Source organism: Ochotona princeps, chromosome 8 (genome assembly GCF_030435755.1).
Source record: "Ochotona princeps isolate mOchPri1 chromosome 8, mOchPri1.hap1, whole genome shotgun sequence".
NCBI lineage: Eukaryota > Metazoa > Chordata > Mammalia > Lagomorpha > Ochotonidae > Ochotona > Ochotona princeps.
Window position 1 is genome coordinate 53,895,489 of NC_080839.1, and position 24,005 is coordinate 53,919,493.

At 45.7% G+C, this 24,005-nt stretch overlaps 1 protein-coding gene across 1 annotated transcript in view; it reads right to left on the reverse strand.

Moving 5' to 3' along the window:
• Positions 1 to 3,432: 3,432 nt before the first annotated feature.
• Positions 3,433 to 24,005, reverse strand: part of ARHGEF33 (Rho guanine nucleotide exchange factor 33) — a 64,282-nt gene continuing 43,709 nt past the window's right edge. The window contains exons 11-17 of the mRNA XM_058668043.1: positions 19,565 to 19,648; positions 18,319 to 18,402; positions 17,080 to 17,228; positions 15,950 to 16,114; positions 13,353 to 14,166; positions 10,680 to 10,819; positions 3,433 to 4,167 (exon numbers count right to left, since the gene is read on the reverse strand). Of these exons, the coding sequence (XP_058524026.1) occupies positions 4,038 to 4,167; positions 10,680 to 10,819; positions 13,353 to 14,166; positions 15,950 to 16,114; positions 17,080 to 17,228; positions 18,319 to 18,402; positions 19,565 to 19,648 (1,566 nt within the window). The 3' untranslated portion in view covers positions 3,433 to 4,037. The remainder of the gene's footprint in view (positions 4,168 to 10,679; positions 10,820 to 13,352; positions 14,167 to 15,949; positions 16,115 to 17,079; positions 17,229 to 18,318; positions 18,403 to 19,564; positions 19,649 to 24,005) is intronic.

The window sequence follows — 24,005 nt, forward strand, 5'->3', positions numbered from 1 at the left end:
GGCTTAGAATTATGAGCACGTAATACGACCATCTATAAAGTGAACGAGGTAAACAGGAATACAAGTGTCCCATGTTACAGGCAAGGAACAAGTTTAGATGATGTGTTAAAGACTATGCGCTAGGCTCGTGGAGCACAACAGACTTTTTTGATCATGGTCGAAACTCCTATCTTCATACTCTTGTAGGTCTAAAACTCAGGTCTCAATATCGATTTGTTTTTTTCCCTTAAAATATGGAAGTTGCTATCATTTCTTTTAACCTGTTCCCTTTTTGAAAAACGATCTCATATTTCCTGCCCTAACGCCACCCTGCCATGCTGAGGCTCTATTCCATATCCGTATGAGGATGCCCAGCCACCAAAGGAGAACTCTAGCTATGCCAGAGGCAAGCCTATTTTAGGATTCAGAGGAAAGGTACTGCAATACTTCAAGAAAAAGCTGAGTATGTAAATTAACCTAATTTTATGAGTTACACGATTTAATGTCAAACATGAAATCATTTCATCATTTTTCAAAATATGTTTAATTACCTGGGGCATACAGTTTTGCCAGTTTATAAAGTACATTGATCATGTGTATATTTGTTAACCAAAATGTTACTGTTTATGATAGTAAAGTTCACATGACAAACTGAATTATACTAAAATATTTACTGGAATTTCAAAGAACTATTATTCTTAAGGTAAGTATCACCAATTCTCTGTTCTGCCTTAAAATTCAGTATGCAGAATCTGAGTGCTGCGATTTACATGTAGAGGCAAAGGGTCTAAAATTTCAGTGGGACAAAGAATATTGCACATTCCTGAAGTGGCCAGTTAGCCTCACTGTTGGGATGCCTGTTAAGCACATCCCATACCAGAGTACCAGGGTTCAGTTCTAAGCTGTGGCTCCCTATCCCAGCATCCTCCAGTGCAGACCCTGGAGGCAGCAGGTTGTGGCTCTCATTCCTGGGTCCCTGCCACTAGGTGGGAGACCTGGCTTGTCTTCCTGGCTCCTGGCTCTGGCCCTGCCCCAGCCCCAGCTCTGAAGAAGCATCTGAGGACTGAGTTAGCAGGCAGAGACTCATTCTCCCTCCCTGTGTGTGTGTGTGTGTGTGTGTGTGTGTACACTTTGCAAAAAAAAAAGTTTTTTTAATGCCTTTTCCTTGATCTCATTCCCAAATATCCCACTACTACAGGGCTAAAATAGTGCCCCGGTGCCACTCTCAAGTGCTCTCCCAAAGAGGGTGACGCATAAGTAAAGCCTGAAGGAGATGGGCTGAGTCATGAGTTGCTGCTACAGAAAACAGTATCCTAAAGATCTTCCTAGCATTCTAGTTTAGTCTCAGACTAATGTAAACCTGCTCCAGAGAGAGCCTTGGCATGCTGTTCCACAAGTCCTGGCCGCCAAAGGGTCCCGGTGCACCTTCAGGGCAGCAGCGCATGCCTCGCCCAGGCTTGTGCACAGACCCCGCAAGGCTGCCACAGGGACCTGCCACAACACATGGTCCACGCAAAAACATTCATCTGGCAGAGTGCTTCTCGCTGTTTATCGACCCCCAGACACCCACGGGTCTCCTAGGTAAACTGTACTTCTCCAGGAGGCCAGAAGTCACCGATCGCCAAGCTCTCTCCCAGCCGATTTCACCCTTAATGCAGCTTTGGAATAAACATCACTAATAAATACCACGAAGGAGCCTATCTCCCTATTTACCGTACTACCTAGAAAAATTAAAGCCAAGACAACAACAAAAAGCAGCCTTTTTTAAAGTGGAGATATGTTTTCTAAGCTAGCAGTGTCTGTAACTGCCTCTAAAGATAACTGTTTTATTTCTTTTGCAATGGAATTCTTTCATCTGAAAACAAACAGGCAACGAGGTAAAGAGACACTCCTGGAAATCCTTGTCAGTCTAAAACTGTTTTCTGTAGCCCCCTACCTATCATAGTGCCATCACTAAGACTGGCAGCCGGCATTTAGGAGCACCTACTGTTTACCTGTTTAGAGACAGAAGCGAATAAAAATAGGGCTTATCTCTTGCCTGCGAGGGCACAAGACAGATACTTGAGAAGATTTTGAAAAATGACCACAAGTGCTCCACAAAAGAGGACGATGAGAATTAAAGTGGCTCTCGCAAGATTTGCAGAGAAGGAGCTGAAGAAAAAGCATGAAGCCGCAGTGAGCCTGGGCCCGGGGTGTGGCCTACTGCAGAAGAGCAAAAGCCCAGTTCAGCTGAGGTTCAGTAAGTTAGTTCACCTTGCAATTCCGTGTGAGAGACGGTAGCTGGAAGGAACTTGGAACCACACTGGAGAGAGCCTTGAGTGTAAGCTAGAGTTTAGATGCTGCTTACAGACAAGAAGAAACAGTTGAGGACTGTCAGTTAAAGCAGTACTTGGCAAGATTACTGCATTAGCCATGAAGGCGAGAATGGAAACAGTGCTTGGAGGCAGCTAGAGAGCTGCTAGAAAAATCTGGGTGATAGGGACCAAAAGAATAGCAACACTAATGATCACTGGTTTCAGACTAGTTTCATAAACAACTAAATTGAGTGGTACTGAAGATGTAGCATCAGGGTGTTTTTTCAGAGCATGCTATCAGAAGGAAACTTGGAAGGTGTGTGCTATTTGGGAGACCTTCCCAGCCACCAACCATCTTGATCATATCTAGGCTATGACTGGGAAAGCAGCTTTGGCGCTCTACACGTCTTATCTAAGAGACTGTGACTTCCCATGGCTAGTGATCTGGCTACGTGCTTCCTAGCACTGCCCCACTTCATTAGCCTGGAAATAGAGCAGACTCTGATTTTAAATGAACTCATTAATTTCAGGAAATGAAAAGTTTAGCTTAAACTTCAAACTTGGAAAGTCCAAACACCTGACTCCTTGATATGTTCTGGATACTCATTGTTTCAAACGCTAATGACCAAATTCCAAACTAGTCATCAGAGAAGGAAATGTTTAACATCCAAAAGTGCAACAGTGCACGAATAGAGAACCACGGTCTGAAGAAGTCAGTGCTAAGATTCTGAATTGACAGAAATCAAATACCCTTAGTGACCAGCTGTTTTCTAGTATGAATCTGGTGTGTAGGGCACATCATGGGTACTAACCACTGGGACACATCCATGTATCAACAACACGTCTTACTACCCTATAGACACGCAAGCCTCCCTGCAGGGGATTCCTCTGAGTTAGAGCTTTGTTGCTTTCCAGCTTAGTTCTGGAGCAGACAGACAGGTATTACAGTTTCCATCCTGGACTAACGCTTGTGGCAGCGCGACATTAAAAGCACGGTCGCTGCTGCCATCCTCCCTGTCCACACTGAAAATCATAATGGATGGTGCTGAAGCAGCACCTTCCCTGGTACAGCTGCGCGTGACGCTCAGGCTCACGAGTGAATCCTCAGAACCGAGTGTTCATACAATAGCCCCTGGCCGTCTCCAGGCTCAGCACAACCCAACGAGGGAAGGGGTTTCCATGCCCTCACCCTCTACCTCCCGCTGTTCGCCATTCCATGGCCCCAGAACAACTCAACATATACTTAAGCTTTAAACCTTCTACAGCATAACTTAAGCACAAATTCTCCATAACTCAGATTTGTAGCATACAAAAAAAAAAAAAGTTTGGTGAACTAACCTTGTGCTTTATGGGATAATGTTTTTGAAAAATAAATGACAAGTCCGAGCTGGCCCCTAACATCCATGTGAACTAGGAACATGCTCAAGGTTGTACTTGGGAAATGACTTCAAGATGGAAATTTTTGTTCTTACAAACATTTATTTTCCTCCAAATTTATGGCGTTTTTCTGTATTGATGTGAAAAGTCTTCATTTCCCTTTTCCAAAGTACTGAGGTTCAAAAAGTCAGGTCTTAACAATAGACTATTCTTCTTCTCTTCAATCTCTTGTATGTTGATTTAGTTTCCTATGTAAGTATTTATATTAGTTTTCCTCAGGAATTCATACACCAATATATATATGAATATATATATATATTCCTACAAAGATATATACAAGCTTTGTATCCTCATCTTACCACTTGACAATACAACTTTAAGTATGTTTTACACAGCTGTTCCTTGGTCAAGGTCATTTGCAAGAGCAAGTCGGTTTCTGAAGAAATCTTGTTTGGTGGGTGAAGGATCCATTGAGGGATTCTCATTAGTTTTTTCCCTGTATTCTGATCCACTGGACCTAAAATCTCAGCACACAGATAAAGTACAGGTTGATTTGGTTTTAATTGTTCTCAAATATTTTATCTATCCAAATTGTTTCGCATTTTTAAAACAGTTTTGCCTCCTAGATCTGGGATAATTTTTACTCCCTTGAATTCTGAGACATGTGTATCTGGCAGTGAACACAAACAATCTCTTTCTAATGCTTTATGGGGGCACTTGTGACTACTATATATGTCAGTGTAGCATACTGTGTAAGAACATTGTATTGGGGGAAATAAAGGCTCAAAATGCAAGAAATGCTATTTTGGATTCAGTGAAGAAGCTGCTCCTCAAATTACCAACACCCTTCAATCATCAGAGGTTACCAAGGGCCTTTACTGAATTTGGGCATTACATTACAAACTCTTGCTTTTGCTTGTTTTCATTTTAAATGAAAGGTTTATTGAAGCCAACCACACACACAGGCTACATTTGGCAGAATGCAGAGATCAGTACAGTAATTGAGGAAATACTATCATCTCAACCACCACAAAGGACCCCAAAGCCAATCAATTGTCAACAACTTAGATCAGTCCACGTGCGTCCCCAGTCGAGGGTGCATTCTTCCTTTATTCTTGGGTAAGCCAGTTGGGGAATCCATTCCAGCTCTGTACCTTTTCCATTTTGTTCATGTCAGGAGTCCCTGGAGGGAGGAGGCTTTCTGGAAATAACCTCTGATAGGCTAGACTGGCACCCTTTTGCTGTCTTAAACTCTGAGCTAGAAGGGGTAAATCCAGCTCAGTAACTGAGAACCCATTCCAAAAGACCTCATGCAGGAGGTAAAAGTGAGGTTAGACAAGAAGCTCTTTACCCAAAGCTCCTACCCCGCTGAGCAAAGGCTGACACACACTTCTACTAGCCACCAAGAAGGATCAATGGCCTCCAAGTTCTTTCACTAATGATATTATCAGCAGGCTGTAGCCAAATCCTCATCAATCTTACTAGGCAAATTAATTGTGAGTCCCTCAGTTAGTAAATGAATAGGGCACAATTCAAACTTCCCTTTATATTATTCAAAGAAAGAAGTTGGATCCACATGAAGACTCAAGTCCGTCTGAATACCCACTAACTGCATAGTTTCACTTCTCAACTTTGGATGTGATATGAATCCATAGCCTCCCACCATGCTTTCTACTTCAGTTTGGTAAGGAGCACTTTCCTGCTGGATCCCAGTAGAGAGAGGAAACACTATTCCGTCTCTCAACTCCAGTCCACCTAGGTGTTCAGGAAATCAGATGGTATCAGGGGTGACGTTTTCCTCCTCTACAGGAACCTTCCCGAGCTCTCCACCTGGCTCACCCTAACACACTGAGCCTCTCACCTCTCAGGACTCCCACCTGCCTCCAGTTCCAGTTCCACCCATCCCTGATTAGTACGGCCGTGCCCCAAGGGTTGGGAAGATGCAGTTTTGACCATATGTTGTTCTCCACATCTTCTGCTATTCAGAAGACTAGCCTGTGGTTTAGGGGGCAGGGTTTGAACTGAGCTGTTTCCTCTCAATTTTCCCAGTAACAGTTTCTAATCAGTCATTAGTTCAACCTTTCAATTCCCCTTAGCTACTACATCTGATCTCTCCAAACCCAATATGCCACACTTTGATGGTTCCAACATGCAACCGTTTTTGTTTACCTGGAAATGGGAAAGCTTTGATGTCACCACCAGCCCCAAGGACCACAGAAATCTTCACCAGTTGCGTTCCCATTTCTGAAACAAATGCCAAAATCGCCCTGTCTAGTTTTCAGAGTCCACACACTCGGCTTAATGTTTTTTTTTAACTGCCCTCCTCACAGATTGTGCTTTCCCTGGGTCTCCACCATCTGAATTGCTCTGCGTTGCTTAACATTAACTATCAATTAACTAGTGGCAACTTGCTAAACCTTTTCAAACTCTGGCATTCTACTGTAGCCATGACTACAAGCTCATGATCTTCCTTTTACCGGATACCTAGACTACTCCCCGAGTCTGGCTCTTCGGCTCTGAACTACTGGGAAAGAAAAGGATCTAGACCTAAGAGAAAATGCTAGTGCCTTTTCTTTGACTCTCATTTCTCTATAAAACAGAAGTGGCTGCGGGGCCCCTGGAACTGTTCTGGCTGATTACAGGGTGGATCTGAGCCGATCTGGGCAAACACACACCCAGGAAGGGCCCAGTGGCTGCCAAGCACACCCTGATACACAGCTCCCCACACAACTGATGGAAGAAGAGAACCTGTTAGAACTGTTCCTCCCCCTCAAGTGACACAGACGAGGAAACAGCAGAAATGGAAAGGTCAGCAGAATGGATTTGCTAAGACAACCCTGGAAAGCTTATCTGGAGCTGAACGGTGGAAGTGGGGAAACTAGTGCCGCAGGAGCCTCTGACTTAACAAGGCCTGGCTCTCTCACAGGAAGGTTCCGGGGGACAGGCAGAAGGAAAATTAAGGGTGCAGGAAAACACCCATCCTGTCAGCCAATGACAAATCTGAATTCCTTTAAGAAACACTGTTGAGAGCTATGTGCCACGTCTTATACCCATGGCCAGGTTGCTTTCTCTTTGAACTCTAAGACCCTAACAGGTAACAACTATTCGTTATTTCTTTTGTACTAAAGACAGACTTCAAATGACCTACTGAAAAACGTTACCGTCAGCCTAAGGAACCTAGGTTTATCTTTCAACCACCCTATTCAATTTTAAAATTTATGTAAGAAATGAAATGGGAAATGAGAACGCCAAAGCAGGTAAGGATGAGGGAACACCTTAGAGGAAGGAAGTAGACAATCGGTTGTTTAGCAGGCTTGCCTGCTGCTCCTGGTCTGTCCCACGGCCAAGGCTGAGAATATGCAAGGCAGGTGTCTGAGAAGACGCCAAAAGCAGAGGACTTCCTGACACTCAATTCTGTGGAAATCTGGACAAGCTCTCTCTCTCTCTCTGTTCTTTCCATACGTCACTGAGAAAATCTATGTGATGTGACTGGTGGAGGGAGGGTAATGCCAGGGATGGAGACCCTCTGAGGCGTGTAAGTTAACAAGTGCTAAGGAGGAAAAGGAAGGGTGAGGAAACAGCTAACCATTTGGAAGCTATTTGCTTGATCTTCCAGTCAGTCCCCTCAATCTGAGCAGACACAGAGAGGACACCATCTGCTTTCCCCATCACTACAGCCCCAGTCAAGACAACTTATTTATCCAAGTATGGAATTGTTTATAAATATGAAGTAGCACTTGCCTCAGACTTCATACTAATCTAGGTTTCAGTCTTTACAGTAAGTCTTCATATAGACCCTTCTGGAATGGGACAGTTTGCTTTCCACCTTACTCAAAGGCAGGGGGTTAAGTATTTAATTGAGCATCAGCCCATCAAATCAGGTCTGTTTCGGGAATCTAAGAATCCTCCTTTAAAATGTTCAAAGTCAATTTACATTTTCAAGTAGTGACATAGGTAGTCATGATTGTGATCAGTGCCGGACCTTGGATCTATCTACTCAGGACAAATATGCCTAATGTGGAAGCAATCAGAGGGTCATCTTTGTCCCCAGATAGTGTGGGCATTTCTCAGGATTGTTTGAATGATGCCAACTTGACTCTCCCTTGGGAATCCATGTGGGCATGAGCATTCGGCCCTCCCAGCCTCAGAGAGAAGAGAACCCTTTCTCGGGTTTTCTGCTGCATCTGGCTCCATGCCTAGCTTCATCCCGAAGCAGCATTCTGGGTGTGTGGGGCCACCAGCCAAACAAGCCCCTAAGGAACAAAAAGTGTGTCAGTGTAGACAGGACTGAACCACCAGGGGGCCACAGGGGGAGGAAGACTGCGAGCTCCTGATAGGACACAGGCAGCCTTGTGGCCCGGGAGGCCACGCTCAGCCGTGGCTCCAGTACCTAGGAGGAGCCACGTCTTAGGGCACAAGGATCTCCTGACACACAGGAGGAAGAAGGGCCGGATGACTCTTCCAGGTCCTTCCTCGACATGTCCACAGCCCTGCCTTCCAAGTGCAGTCTCCTGCGGAATGGCTGGGTCCCATGTCATTCACAGTCTGTACACGTGTCTTGCATGGTACATGTGTGTAAGGAGGAGAATGGTGTGTCCTTACCACAGTGATAACTCCTGGCCTTCCTGCACTATCCTGGGGCCTGCCTGCCCTCCCTCTCCATTTCATCATAAGGAGGCACGCTGCATAACAGGCTTTGCCTGGCTCTCAGCTGCAAACCTCAGAAGTTACTTCAGCAGCTTCCTCAGCCCCTGGAGTGCCCGCTGCGGCACCCAGAGCACAAGGTCACAGGCAGCTGTCACTTGATGGCACTGACTCTCTGGGGCCACATCTACAATGCCAGGAATGCCAGATGGGGAAGGGCTGTGGGCTCCGCCTCTAGCTCTGCTCAGATAACAGACCTTTAAATATAAAGGACAGTGCCAGAGGAGGTGCCAGCCACATTGGTGATGCAGGAGACTTGTCTAGAAGAACCAAGACAATCCCTTGGCCTTTTCATCCAGGAGAATCCCCAAAATGCACAGGAGGACTGAAAACAAATAACCAGTAGGAACTTGGAACGTGGGGGCCCCTGAAAGATAAAAACCTGATCTTCCCCATGGGAGCCCTTTAAAAAGTACAGTTGCTAAGGCCACACAAATTTCTTCCTTCAGGTCATAAAAAAATGCAATTACTCAGACAGAGCTACAGCAAAGGGGTAAAGCAGGTGTCCGCGCCAAAGGGAGTGGAGACTTCCTGCGCGCTCTCCCACACGACGTGGGGACCGGTCAGGGCATCTCTGGCAGCCCTCCACTTCCTGCCCACGAGCACCCACTCACTCACAAGGCACCTCCAATTCCAGGCAGCAGCATTTCTAGGAAAATCTTTCTCTTACCCACTGCTCCTAGTTCTGTTCTCTGGAAAATTCTATTTCCTCTGCCTCATGCAACTGGCAGAACATTCTTTTTTTCACCTCCCTGATGAAATGGGAATTTGTAAAGGAACTAGTGGTGGATCCATCAAGCCATTGCCTTTCCATGGATAGTAGTACCCATTCATTATAAAGGAGAGTAGGCCAGAAAACTTGACAATATTGTGCTTAAAAATAAAATAAAAAGACAGGCTCAAGCAGTACCCGAGTCTGTAGACAGAGTTAGGAGCCTAAAGCTCAAGTTCAGGCTGCAGAGCTCTCTGTCCCCACCTGCTTCTGCTTCCATTCAACTTGACAGAGGCAGGCCGTGAGTCCAGAAAGGCCTACGCCTTCCATCCGGGAAAGAGGAACACACAGTTGTTGACTCCTCGACCCCTGAACGAAACTTAACAGAAGGACTTAACAGAAGCTAAGCACACCCCGGGTTGCGTGAGCAAAATGAAAAGGGGGCTGCAGGGCTGTGGCTTTCCTTTGCCCTCCCCTCTTCTTCCAGAAGCAACAGGCAGAGACCACCAGAGACCCAGTTCATCTCATCACCACCCTGCCCGAGAGAGGAGCGTTAGACAAACCCGAGCCACAAGGAACAGAACAGAGGAACGGTCCTCGCGTCAGGCCTGACCCAGCTCTGCCCACAAGTCCGTCACCTATTCGGCCGGAAGCCTCCAGGAGACACAGTGACGCTCCCACGCTCTCTGGCTCGGCAGCTGCTCTCCGAAGGCAGCACTAATCCCAGTGTGGAACTTCCATCCACTAAAACCCACGGCAAGAACTTCTTCTACCAAGAGAAACTCCAGGAGCAGGGAAAGTCTCTCTAAGGGAGAGGGAGGTAGGCCTGAGGACCAGCGGAGACAGAAAAGAGTGATCTCTCAGGCAGGCCACGGCTGACCTGGCGAACCCCTCTACGGCTAGCTGGTGACACTCAGCTTTCTCTTCCTGACCTTTTATCATAGGGTTTGGTTAATGCCTCAATGGCCAATTTGCCTGGGCAGGACGGGGACTACGGAGGTGGGGGTTTGGATATTTCATACACAAATAACTCAGAATTTCAGAGAGACCACAGGGAAAGACTTTGCGCCTCTGAAATATGGAAACTCTATTAAAAAGGGACCTAAAACTAAGGCCTAAGCCGAATCCTCAGCAAACACCTCAGAGCAAACACCAGGAGACATCCCAAGAAGCAGGGACCAGAAGGCAGGATAGCTACAGGCCCTGAAAGCCACAAGTTCTGAGACAGCTTTAGAAAACTTGCCCCCGGTGGGGAGCACACCATCCGCCCAGCTCCAAGAGTGTACCTGGGTGGTCCCAGTCAAAAAGGGATGTCTCAGCAGCTCATCTTCCCAGTGGACCTCCTCTGCTCACTGCCGTCAGGACACAGGACTTGGGGAACAAGGGAGGAGGGATAAAAGAAGAGACAGCTGGGAGAGCTGAGTTTGCTTCTGTGCTGGGAGGTGAGGATGAGAAACACCTTGGCCCTCAGGGATTGTGGCTACTGGGTGCAGGCACTGAACTTGAAGCAGCTGTGTGAGGCCAGGCCGCTTAGATACTTGTGACTGTTAAACCTCAAGACTTAGCCCAAAGGGAAATGTGTGACAATGCTGTCTTGTCTAATGGCTACTCACTTCTTTTTAAAGAGCTTGCGGAAGGAGCTTCGAAAGCCCCCTTTCTGGTCTTGCCTGGGATTTTGATCGCTGAAAGATGTTTGTTCACTTTCTCTTTCTTCCTTTGGACAGAATCTGGTAGTGTCTTCCAAATGCATGTCCTAGAAACACAAAAGAGGGATTATTTTCACTCTTCTCCAAAGCCACGACCTGTCCCGTCTACAAGCCGATTTTTTTTTTTAGCTTAGCTTGTTAACTTTCCCTTTACCCCATGCCAAAAGTCTGCAGGTGGGCGCCCAATCCCAACGAATGCAAACTGAGACTAAGGAAGAAATCGACAGACAGAAAGGAGGACATTTCCTGCCTATCAAGGCAAACAGTCTAGAATGTGATCTGATGCAGCAGTAATTACAGAGAAGGAAACCAAGGAGTTTAAGGTTAAAACAGCATGAAGTGTGAAGTTACATTCTAGCCCTAACATTAGGAGTGGTCTCTTCATCTCTCTGGATATGTTTCTCTTGCTGCAAAATAAGAAAGCTGCTTAATTGTAATTTTAAACTCATGTTCCTAACTCGCCATTTTATATAGAAATGAGGAAAGATGATTTGGGGGGAGGTCAGACCTATTCAGAAGTACATGTTAACTGATATTTCTAATCTGCAAATCTGCCTTCGGTACAGTTTTTACAATTACTAACCCGCAGCATCTCGAGCATAAAGCAAGCTCCATTAAAAGGAAGACTGCCTCTCTTGTGAACTTCTCTAGTTCTTGGAAAATGGGAGGTGTGCTAACAGGTGTCCCTCGTAGTGAATGGATACAAGTCGGTATGCATACATGTTCCACCTGAGCAGAATATTAGCTCGAGATGACGATCACCTAAAAGCAACCGAAACACTTCAGTCTGACTTTTGAGAACTGACCTAGAAGTTGTAGTAACAGATCTTAAGATTCTCTGCAGTTCTACTAACGTTAGTTTACTAGACAGTGGAGATCAACATCTGACGCCTCAGTGCAGGGCTTCTCAGATCGTGGGACCTTCGGGGCGGTTGAGGCCTCTGAAATGGTGAGCTTGGAAGCCCTGGGCAGACTTCCCGATTCAGAACCGCTGGAGTCGGGCCCAGGTAAACAGCCGCTCCTGTGCTCTGAAAGCCAGGGGGTTAAGGCATGCTCTCCCCCACCTGCAATGAATGTTTGCAAAAACACTCACGAATCTTCCATTTAAGTGTGGATGCAACTCAGCAGGTCTGGGGTGCAGATCGGGCATGCAGAACGAGTCTCCAGCCTCTACAGTCACTGTCAGCTCAGGGGCTACATTTTGAGAGGTGGGGTTTTTAGGGACTGCCTGGGGACTAAACGTATAAATTGTTTAAGGAAAATTCATGGCCTGAGATCCTCATGGCATCTCGCATTTGTATAGCATTTGATATGCTACCAAGTCTATTCCTGAACTTGGCCGTTACCCTCACAATGACCCCGTAAGGCAGGTCAAGTGACTACCGTCCTGCTTTCTGTGTGTGAGGGACCAGGCTTGCCCGGCAGCAGAACCAGGACTTGGAGGACCTGCACTTCCCGGTACCTCGCCAGAGCTCTCTACACTCAAGCTCCATCTTCCTCCGTGATCCCTGCAGCCAGCTCTGCCCGGCAGCTGGGTGGGACACCACACGCCAAGCGTGTGAAGAGACGGAGCAGCGGAAGCTCGGCACACCTCAAAAGCTAACAGCCCACACCTCTGAGGATGCAGCTAATTGCTCCTACCGAAGACCGCTACTCTTCCCCTACTCCACAGACACACAAGTGTGCACACCTGTACATCTAACACCAAAGCACATTTACACACATCCATGCATATACACACACACACTTCTGAAACATTGATATATATATACACATACACACACACACCTGAAACATCAACTCTATTCACGAGTACTTCAGTACTTTTGAAAACGCCCTAAGGCTTGCCATCAAGCCTAAAATTCGACATCAAAAACACCGCAAGATTCACGGAGTCCAAGACGGTATTTTGGAGTGAACGGTTTTTTGGCTATTCTGGATTGTCACCATCCGCATGGAGTTCGCAAAGGAATGAGACCTCCTTTTGCGGTCTAAAGGAAAGCGAGCAGAAACGAACTCCAGCTTTGCAGCAAGCTTCCCAGAGCCTGCTCTGGGGTTGGGCAAGCTGCTCTTCACAAGCCACAAACAAGGTCGCTGTGATCGGGGGTCGAAGAAGCCGGCCCCTAGCGCTCAGGCTTTGTGAACATGTAAGCCAACAGGTGCACCTGACAGGCACAGCAAGTTGCATGAAGCGCTTTTGAGAAAAAAAAAAATGCAACTGATTACCACATGCCGCAGCTGGCAGGGGTACTCTAAACCCTGCCTCGGGGGTGAGGAGGTGTTTGTGTCGCGTTTAAAACAGGAGGGTCTTTTCTGCCACCACAGACGTACCAGCAGAAACAAGCCCTTTGCGTCCACTGGCCGCAGGGAACCTTGAACTTGGACGGACGCTTGGGGAGACTCAGCCTCTCCCCGAGCGCGCTCCCGAGTTCAAGCTCGGCCTTGCCCCCCCCCCCCCCACACACACACACACCAGCCACCCCTCCTCACGCCCCCCTCCACGCTGCGTGAACTCGGGTCGCCCCCGCAGATCTAAAGCCGCCGCCGGCGTTGTGGCTTTTCGGTTCGGTTTTACTTTACCCTCCTTACTTCCAAATAGGTCTGCTTTTCGCTTTGGGACCTCTGTTGGGGGAAGAAGGTGCGGGGCGCGCCGCGAGCGGCAGCGGCGGCGGCGGCCGGGCCGTGCGGGGGCGCGGCGCGCTCGGCCTTGAGGGGCGCGCGGCCGCCGCTGCTGCTGCGCGTGCTGTAGAGGCGCGGGGCCACGCCCTCGGCGGGCGGCGCGCGCGGGAACTCCTTGAGCGAGCGGCTCAGCGGCTTGGCCTTGCCGTGCGCCTGCGCCTGCGCCGCCGCCTCCAGCTTGTAGGCGCCGCTGCTGCCCGCCGGCGACGTGGCGCTCTTGGGCAGAGGCTGCAGCGGGTGCTCGGGCCTCTCGGCTTCCATGGCGAAGCTGACGGGCCTCAGGAAGCAGATGTCCAGGCTGGACTCGGAAGAGGCGGGCGAGCAGTTCTCGAAGAGGGCCGGGGCCTGGAAGGGTTCCTCGTCGTAGGGCGCGGGCAGCGCGAAGATCTCGCCGCCGTACTCGAACTCTTCGTAGCCCGCGGGCACGTAGCCCCGGCCGTCGGGCAGCAGCTCTGCCGGGGCGCGCAGGGAGCGCTCCACGTTACTCAGCGGCTCGGCCGGAGAGGGCTCGAAGTCCATCTCCGGGATGGCCTGCAGGGGCCCGGCGAGCGCCTTCACGTCCTGCTCGGCCGCACAGAACTGCGTGGGCGCCAGGAGGCTCTCGGGCCTCTCGTGCTTTCTGCCCTCCATCTCCCAGTCACTGGGCTTCCCCGGCTGCATGCTCTCCATCAGGCTCTGCTGTTGCTGGCTTTTCTTCCCGGGGGCCATCAAATGCCTTTAAAGGAGAAACAAGAGATGGTTTAGGATTCATGGTGGGGCGGCACCAGGCTTGAGCAAAAAAAAAAAAAACATCCTCTGTCCATTGCCAGTCGCTTCTGTGCTTTGCTGTCCAAGCTGCACACACTTGTGCTAAGTTGCTGGGAATCTGCGAGTGGGAGAGTGGAAATAGCGATCCGTTGAAGGTCCCACCTGCTAGCGGGCGAAGTGGCCCTGCATGGAACCCAGCTGTTGGACCTGGGGCCTCTCTTTTTATTCCTTTTGGAAACCCAGGACCTCTCACCCTCTGTCAGCTACTCAGTGCATCGCTACTCCAGTGCGCTCCCTTTAATGCTCTGGCACAGGCATACAGCATAATGAGCTTTGAATTGGAGTCCTCGAGCTTAAAGACAAATTTCTGGTTGAAGTCAACGTGGCATGTTCCTGGTGGCTGCTCAAGCTGGATGATGACTTTTGGGATTCAGTGCTCCCTGACAGGTAAACAGGAAATGTTCATAATAAACTTCAAAAAAGTTTTCTCGTGGCTATTGAAGAATGTAGCAAACCGAGTTAGCCTGGCATGGTCATTGGATCGGGTGAGCTTTAACTTCTAGCAAACAGACTGCTTCACACTCACTCGAAATGGCTGTTCTGCTAGTATCAGAATATTCTGTCACACGAAGACAGGTAAATGTGGGGCCGGTGCTTTGGCTCAACTGGTTAATCCTCCACATCCAAGAGCTGGCATGTATCCCGGCTGCTCCACTTCCCATCCAGCTCCCTGCTTATGACCTGGGAAAGCAATGGAAGATGGCCCATTGCCTTAGGACCCTACACCACATGGAAGACCCAGAAGAAGCTCCAGGCTCCCAGCTTTGGTTGGGCTCAGCTCTGGCCGTTGCAGCCATTTGGGGAATGAGCCAGCTGCTGGAAGATCTTTTTCTCTGTCTCTTTCTCTCTGTAGATTTTTGTTCCGTTTCCAATAAAAACTTTTCTAAGAAATGTAAATGTGAACACTGTGTATAACTGGTGATCTCAAGATGAAAACTTAGACTAACAGGTATGAAAAGAGTGAAATGAAATATTGGCCTGATAGTTTTTATTGCCCCTACCTGGAATACAATGACAATCATATTGTTTAGTCTGGGTATAATTTCTAGAGATTTCATTTTTTAGTATTGTGCTTCAAGGAAGATAAAGTTCATCCCTGTCTTAAAAGTGGAACTAATCGGGCCTGGCGGCATGGCCTAGCAGCTAAAGTCCTCGCCCTGAACACGCCGGGATCCCATATGGGCACTGGTTCTAATCCCGGCAGCTCCACTTCCCATCCAGCTCCCTGCTTGTGGCCTGGGAAAGCAGTTGAGGACGGCCCAAAGCCTTAGGTTCCTGCACCCTTGTGGGAGACCTGGAGGAGGTTCCAGGTTCCTGGCTTCGGATCGGCGCAGCACCGGCCATTGCGCTCACTTGGGGAGTGAATCATCGGATGGGAGATCTTCCTCTCTGTCTCTCCTCCTCTATATATATCTGCCTTTCCAATAAAAATAAATCTGTAAAAAAAACAAAGTAGAACTAATCCCTAAAATACCCCGTGCCACTCCTCTTGCTCTTGAGGCCTGCCCTGTCACATTCATGCCCTTTTTCCAATTCGGGCATTTGCTCAGCTGCCTGGCTGGCAGTGCCGGCCTGATGGGCTGCAGGGAGGGAGTCCTGCAGCTCATACCCCCCACCCAGCCTGCCTGTTCCTCCCCAGACACTGTGGGATGGGAGCTTCCTTGGCCTTTAACACAGCAAGAGGTGCTTACGTGACAGCAGGGCCCGAAGTGGGAGCCGAAGGGTAGGGCTGCAGTATCTCTTCAGAGTGGATTCCACTGTCGCGGACAGCCTCTGCACCTGCAGTGGGGGACGCATCTTGGCCAGCGTTTGCACACTGGGAAGCCAGCCCTTTGTACAGCTTCGCCATGGATGACCTAACGATGGAAGCAGTGATTTTTCAGATTGTACAACAGCAAATGGACTCTCTGAACAACACGCAGTTTATACCAAGGTACATGAAGACATATATCCCAGTTGGCATTTGCTATGAACATCTCTCTCCCTCCAAGGTATACAAACTGGGTTTCTTGCATGATAGGGTTTAAGCTGTCTGCTGGGCAAGGAGCAGGGATGCTGAAAAACTGGCTGCGAAGAACTTCACTGAAACTGTTCCATTAGAAAAACTAGCTTGGGAGACATCATCTTCTTCCGGTCTGAGGCACCCATAGAGTTGATGTCCTCCACATGGCAAGTTCTGCTGTAGGTTACTAACATCCCCCCTCAAGCTGATTCTCCCTTGTGAACCCTTCTTGCTTCTCCTGGCATGAAATTTCTCTCTCTCTCTCTCTCTCTCTCTCACACACACACACACACACACACACACACACACACGTCAACTGCTTACTTTGTATCCACAGAACTCTTGACAACCAAAATGACTTCTTTGTCCATTGGCTAAGAAGCCAGGTCCAAGTAGCAGAGATTTAGGACTGTTTTGTTCATTGCAGTGTATTTGGTGCATAAAAGAGTTTTTGATACATAACAGCTGCTCAGTCTTTGTTGAATTAATAGGGGAAATTATATCCTGGTCTTTATACTGAAATTCGAATGTGGAAAGTTTAGGGAAACAAATATTTTGGGTAATGAACAACATGAGATAAAAGGGGGTCTACACAAGTATTAGAAGTTCTGGTGGTTTTTGTTGTTTTGTTCTTAAAGTAACTGCAGTGTATAGCAGATAGATATCTTCACCCTGAAGCCAGTCTGACCTCCTCCCCTCCCATCCTTTATCTCTTCCCTTCTACCTCCCATTACTGCATTTCAGTCCCTTAACACACAACATGGTTGCTCATGACACACACACACACACAATGACCGGCTCATTTCCCAGTAGTCTTACTTCTTGAGCTTTTTCCGTTTCTGAATAAGCAAATCCTCATTGCACTGAAACAACAGGGTGTAGTGGGAGATGAACACTCGGAGGCGCTGCACGCACACCAGTAGGAGGTAATAGTCGGGGTGTTCCTGCTCGGTGAACTTTAGCACATTCTGGACAGGGGAAACAGGAAGCAGCACTGCATGATTAGAATGAGGAATTCTTTGTCTCCGCTGTACATTCTGGTGACCTGTACTGAGGGCTTGGTAGCCATTTAATCAAGGCAACTAACAACAACAGCTATGACTCATCTGCCGTAAACTGAGAGCTCAAACTTATCACGCCGGAGGAAAAGAAAGCCTTGTTGTTCCTGTTGGCATTGGATACGAACGTAAACTAATGCCACCTGGAAAGTTACATGGCTTTACTCATTAAATCGCTGGAGTAATGGGAGTATTCTAACAACGTCTATAAATAAATGCTTCACCTTAAACGAGTCAGATAATGTCAGGCATCAAGGCAAGCCACAGGGAAAGGCTGGTATTTATGATTAAGCCTGGCCTGGTGGTCCATCCTCGTGTATTGCCTAATGTGCTGTAGTGGGGTATATGCAAATGACTTGGGTTTGAGAGAACTAGCATATATTGAATACTTTTCACTGCCGGCTCTTTGCAATATTATTTAATTTTTACTACAACTCAATTAGGTGCAGTTGTTACCTCCAATTTTTTTTTTTTTTTTTTACAAAAAAGAGAATTTAGACAAAGAGAAGTGATCTTCATTATGCGCACAATTGGTGCAATAATGCAGGCAGGATTTGAACTCGGTCTATGTATCATATTCCGTTATTTGTAAGGTGCTACTTCATTTTTTTGGCTCTGCGTCTCAGACATGGTAACAATGACATCTGGAAATTGTTGAAAGCGTTAAACAATTATAAATGCTTTTGGATATACAACCATATGTAATTAAAAGTCTTTTAAATATTGATACTGGGCCACTTCTGTCTAGTATTAACCCCACACATTTATTTTTCCTTCTTAAAATTTTATATATTTATTTAGCATTTCAGAGAGGGACACACACACACACACATCTTCCTCCTATCCTCTGGGTCATTCCCCAGATGGCTCCAACAGCCAGCATTGGGCCAGGTCAAAGCTAGGGGCTTCATCCGGGTCTTTGATCAACTTACAGCATTTCTCAGATGAAAGCCAACAATAATATTTGAACATGAAAAATGATTGTGGTAGTTATGCCTACCTGCAGATGTATCAGATATTCAGGAATGCGCTGGACTATGTGAAAAAACAGTGTGTAGATGTCAGATTTAATCTCTTCATCACCCTAAGGGAAGAAAGGTGGAGTCATCCATCACTGTCCCTCCTGCTCTGGCAGCAGGACCCCCGCACCAGTCCCTTCAGCGCAGCAAGAGTTTACTCTCGGAGTCATTCCTTCCTAGTCTGTCATGAAGCATGGCTTCTCCTTAGGGCAGCTGCATGACCAGGGAGCCAAGTTTTCTCCAGCTGGAAGTGTGGCGTGCATTTCTTTTAAACCCATCCAGATTTCCAAACCACACTTTCCCCACCCTATCTAAGCCAGACATACATTGTATTTGAATTGAGTAAACTCGTTAAGGTGCTCCAGTAAGTAATCATTACAATGGTTTACTAATAGGCTGTGAGGTGGGTTAGGACCTCTGGGCTGTGAGAAATAGAATGTGATTAGAGCTAGCTGGGATTCTGAAAACAGGAAATACACTACCTTCTCCATGTCCTTTCCCTTGCCTTCTCTTCATCTCCCTCTCTCAATGTGGCAGGCATTGAAGTAGCATGTTAATAACACAAAGCCCCTCATGCCTTATTGAGAATTAACTCCCAATTTGGGGACTTCTGATATATATATATACATATATATATATTTTTTTTACTTGAACTAAGTGGAATTGTTACATATGCATATGCCCTCATTAAGCACCTAACAGAGTTTTTAAAAGTTCATGGAAAATAGAATTTAAAATTTCTTTTATAAAAAAATTTAAAGTCTACATGTATGAGGAGTCTTCAGCAACTTTAAGGAAATGCATATTATGAAAAATAAACTTACACACCAAAAACATTATGTTCTCATTCAATTTTTCCACCAACTTTTGAAGTATTCTTACATATTGATAGATGAGAGCTACTTTATGATCTTGCAAAACTTTGAGTTTAATATTTGGATTCATATTTTCTGAAATTTAAAAACATCATCACCTACAACACAAAACTCCACCTCTGCTTAGAATGTGTATGCATTTGCCTATAGTCAATACACGGGCAAAAATCCACGGGAGAGAGGGCAGTGCCCCAAGCCATGGCACTGATCCCTGCGTGGCCCCTGCACCAGAGGCGGGCAAGTCTGCCTCAGGCCGTTCCCCAGTGGAAAGGCCCTGCAGACTGGGAGTAAGGGCACCTTCACACAGGTCACGTTTGTGAACAAGACAGCAACTCACATGGACCTAACTTACCTCCTTCAGAACCACAACATGAACCAAGGAGATGCATTCAGGCAAATCCCTCAGGTAGGCGACATAATAATCCAAGAAATTATTCTTTAAAACAAACAGGAAAATGATATAGTAAGAACCTGGCAACTGAGCTCATGACATCTGCAAACCGCCACGTATACTGCAAACAAATACTTGGCATTCATTGGGTGTGTTCCTCAGTATCTTTTGAAGGAGGCTGGTTTCCTTCACCCTCTGTGTTGGTGATTGGATTTTCAGTGTCTTTTGGGGCTATCTGGTTCTTTTCAGGCTACCTTGGAGCAACCAGAGAAAGTAGCATGGATCTCCCTGGAATCCAAGCTTCCGAGAACTGCAGGTTGCCACGGAGCTCATCAGAGCAGCCTAACTCAATCTCAACACAGAGTCTTTTTGGATGTCCACTAGAAATCCAGGAGCCTCTCATTCTTCCTGTGTTAAAAATGCTAACAAAGGACCTTAGAAATTTGCTTCTCAATCCTGCTACCAAATTCTATTCCCCTGCACCAGCAGATCCATCTCAACAGCCTGACAAAGTGAGAATTTCTAAGAAACCGAGGTAGTTTGCCAAACAAGAGAAGAGGGGGGTAAAGATACTGTTCTTTCCATGGAAAGAAAGTCCCATAAAACAGACTCTTAATCAACAGATACTATCAGTTTAAAAGAGAGCAAAACAAAAGAATCTCTCTCTCATCAGGAAATCCGGAATGAACCATTCAAAGACAGCCATAACTACCACTTATGTCATGAGTGGGATCCTTCTGAAAATGCTAGGATAGGAATCGAATTGTTTATTTTAATTTTACATTTTTTCTTTTCTTTTATCTTTTTGTTGTTGTTGCTTTTTCTAGGAATTGATTTTGACACAAAATCGGTTTACACATAAACTGTGAAACAATGTATTAAATTTATTTAGCTGAAATACATTTAATTTAGTTTAAATTCTAAATACTTGCATTTTAAAATTATTTAATAAGTCTATTATTTTATTATATACTACACTATATATTATTGTATTTATATAGTTTATATTAGTGTGTATGGTATTTAATATTTATTATTAAATTATTAACTATATTCTTAAAATTTTTAGATGATGCAGTTGTATAGGCTCTGGGGTGTCCCCTCTCCCTTCCCAAGTCCCCTCCCTGCACTAACTTCCCCTATATTATTACACTAATATACTCCTTCAAAAATAAATTAAATGATTTAATTAAAATAATTTATTCTTAAGTTATTCTTGCTATTCATTTATGTAGCAAATAGAGAAAGCTATTCTCTGCCAAGACAGCGTTATATAACAATAATTTTTATAACAATAGTTTTGATGACCAATGGTAACACTTCTGTGATGTCTTGCTTGTACTACCTGGTACCTGTAATTATAACAACACATCTGTACTTTAAATGTATTTTAATGACCTCAGTATTCTTCAGTTATTTTTGTCTTGATCCAAAGAAGAAGTACCAGGAAGTTTCATGTGTTGCAATGTAATTCAGAAGGCCGGAATCAAAACGGTGGAACACAGCACCATAAATTGAAGCAAAGTAACTTGTGGGGAAGGAATGTAAAGAAAATAGAATATTTTCCCTGTAGACTAATTTGGTAAGATAATCAGGTTTTCTGGTTTTCCAAAATTTGAATTGCAATAAAAAGAAAATTTTATATGCTACTAAAGGTGTATATAAAGGAACTTAAAACTATTTTTGGAGGCTTTTACTGATCTTTTTAAGAAATCTTTTTGACATTAAGGTAAACATTTCTACAACTTGGGAACCAGAAATCAGCAGCCCTTGTCTTAATGTGAGAAAATGAAATCATAAACAAGGGAGGAGGGAGACTCACATAAATGTAAACTGTTAAAGGGTAAAGCAGGGGCAGACATTTGGTGCAGCAAGAAAGACGACACTCCATGCTCACATCCGTGCCTCAGCTTCTCTTAGGAGCCGGCTTCCTGCATCCGGCAGCTGATGGCTCCAGTCCTTGGGTGTCTAATATTCACTTAGGAGACCTCCACTGAGTTTCAGACTCCCGGATTCAACCCGACCCAGTCCCAGCTGCTACGGGCACTTTGAAAGTGAACCAGGAGATGGGAGAGGACTTTACCCTCTTGTCTGTTTGGCTGTCTGTCTATCCATCTGTCTACCTAAAATAATTTTGTGAAGATCTATTTATTTTTATTGGAAAGGCAAATCAGATTAACAGAGAGAAGGGAGACAGAGAGATCTTCTGTCTGCTGATTCACTCCCCAAGTGGCCACAATGGCCGGAGCTGAGCTGATCTGAAGCCCGGAGCCAGGAACCAGGTGTCTCCTCCTGGTCTCCCATGTGGATGTGGGGTCTAAAGTACCTGGACTATTCTCTACTCCTTTCCCGGGCCACAAGCAGGGAGCTGCATGGGAAGTAAAGCAGCCAGGACAGGAACCGGCACCCATATGGGATCCCGGTGCTTGCAAGGTGAGGATTTAACCATTCAGCTATTGTGCCAGTACTAAAAATAATTAAAATTTTAAAAGTGGTAAATGGTAAAAACACACTTTTGTTTTTGTAATTCCTATTCATGTCAGTCATCTACATTCAGATGAGGAATGCTGCCTATTCTACTTCATGTTGTCTAGACCAAGGGTTCTGCTTCTTATCACTGCCTCACTGCATCCTCATCTACGCCATTCCCCCTCAGAAAAACAACTCTCCACTTTCTAAATCACATTCAAACTACATGTTACTTACAAATCACAAATGACTTTCTAAGTTACATTCTAAATCACATTCAAAATACATGGGTAGAATTCTTAGCTCCAGAAAGCATATTAAATAGAAACAAGCAAAAGTGAGATATTAGGGGGATCGCATTACATCCTCTGCAACCGATACAAGTAACTAATTTCTATCTGAAGTTGAGATTTATTAATATACAGATGTTGACTGCAGCAAAAACTGGTCTATAGACCAATTTTAGTTAGCTCACAAAACAGATTCATGTATTTGTTTCTAATTTTTGTTTATATTTATATGAAAGTTAGAGAGAAGCAATGAAGAAAAAAGAAAGAGCTGCGGTTAGACCAGATAGGAACCAGGACACAGAACACAGTCCCACACAGACCACAGATACTTGAACCGTCACTACTGCCTCTCAGTGTGTACATTACTAAAAAATTGGAATTACGAGCAGAATTGAGATTCAAATTAAGTAGGGCCTGGCACAGTAGTCTAGTGGCTAAATCCTTGTCTTGCATTCGCCGGGATCCCATATGGGCACCGGTTCATGTCCCAGATGTGCCACTTCCCATCCCGCTCCCTGCTTGTGGCCTGAGAAAGCAGCAGAGGATGGCTCAAAGCCTTGGGACCCTGCACCCACGTGGGAGACCAGGAGAAAGCACCTGTCTTCTGAATTTGGATCGGCTAGCACCGGTCGTTGTGGCCACTTGGGGAGTGAACCAAGAGTTGAAACATCTTTCTCTATCTCCTTCTGTGTATCTGACTTTCCAATAAAAAATTTTAAATTAAAAAGTCACTTTAATTTGCAACACTGGCATCCTAAGCAGTAATATTAATTACTGTGCCAAATATCTGCCATGCACACACACACTATATATGTATATAGTGTGTATATATATATATATATATAATGTATATACATTATATATATATATTTTTTTTCTCACTTTTTCCTCTTGGAAAGACAGATCAGATTTGTGGAAAGAAAGAGAGACAGAGGGAAAGATCCTCTATCCACTGGTTCACTCCCCAATCTCCAATTGGCCACAATGGCTGGAACTGAGCTAATCCAAAGCCAGGAACCAGAAACTCCTTCTTGTTCTCCCGTGCGGGTACAGGTTCCAAGGCCTTGGGCTATCTTCTGTTCCTTTTCCAAGCATAGTAGCAGATAAGTGGACTGGAAATAGAACAACTGGGACCTGAACTGGCTTTGACATGGGATCCCAGCATATACAAGATGAGGCTTTAGCCATTAAGCCATCGTGCTGGGCCCACACAACATATTTCTTAAAAGAAAATTTTATGCAAAAACTGGGCTCTCAGCTTCACTTAAATCCACTAAGCATGAATTTCAATTTTTTGGAACCAAAATAAAATATCAGAAGTTCTATTCCTTTTTCCTGAATAATAATTGAGTAAAACTTATTATTTCTCATAGAAAATTATGGGGAGAGGGGTAGTGGAATTATGGCATAGTTAGTTATGCCACACAGGCATCCCATATGGGTGCCAGTGCAAGTCCCAGCTGTTTGACTTCTAATCCAGCTCCCTGCTAATGTGCCTGAGAAGGCAGCAGAAGACAGCCTAAGTGTATGGGCTTTTCCACATGGGAGACCTGGATTGAACCAGCAGATGGAAGAGCACTCTCCCCTCTTTCCCCTCTCCATCTCTCTCCTCTTTCCAGGCCTTTCAAATAAACAGATGTTTA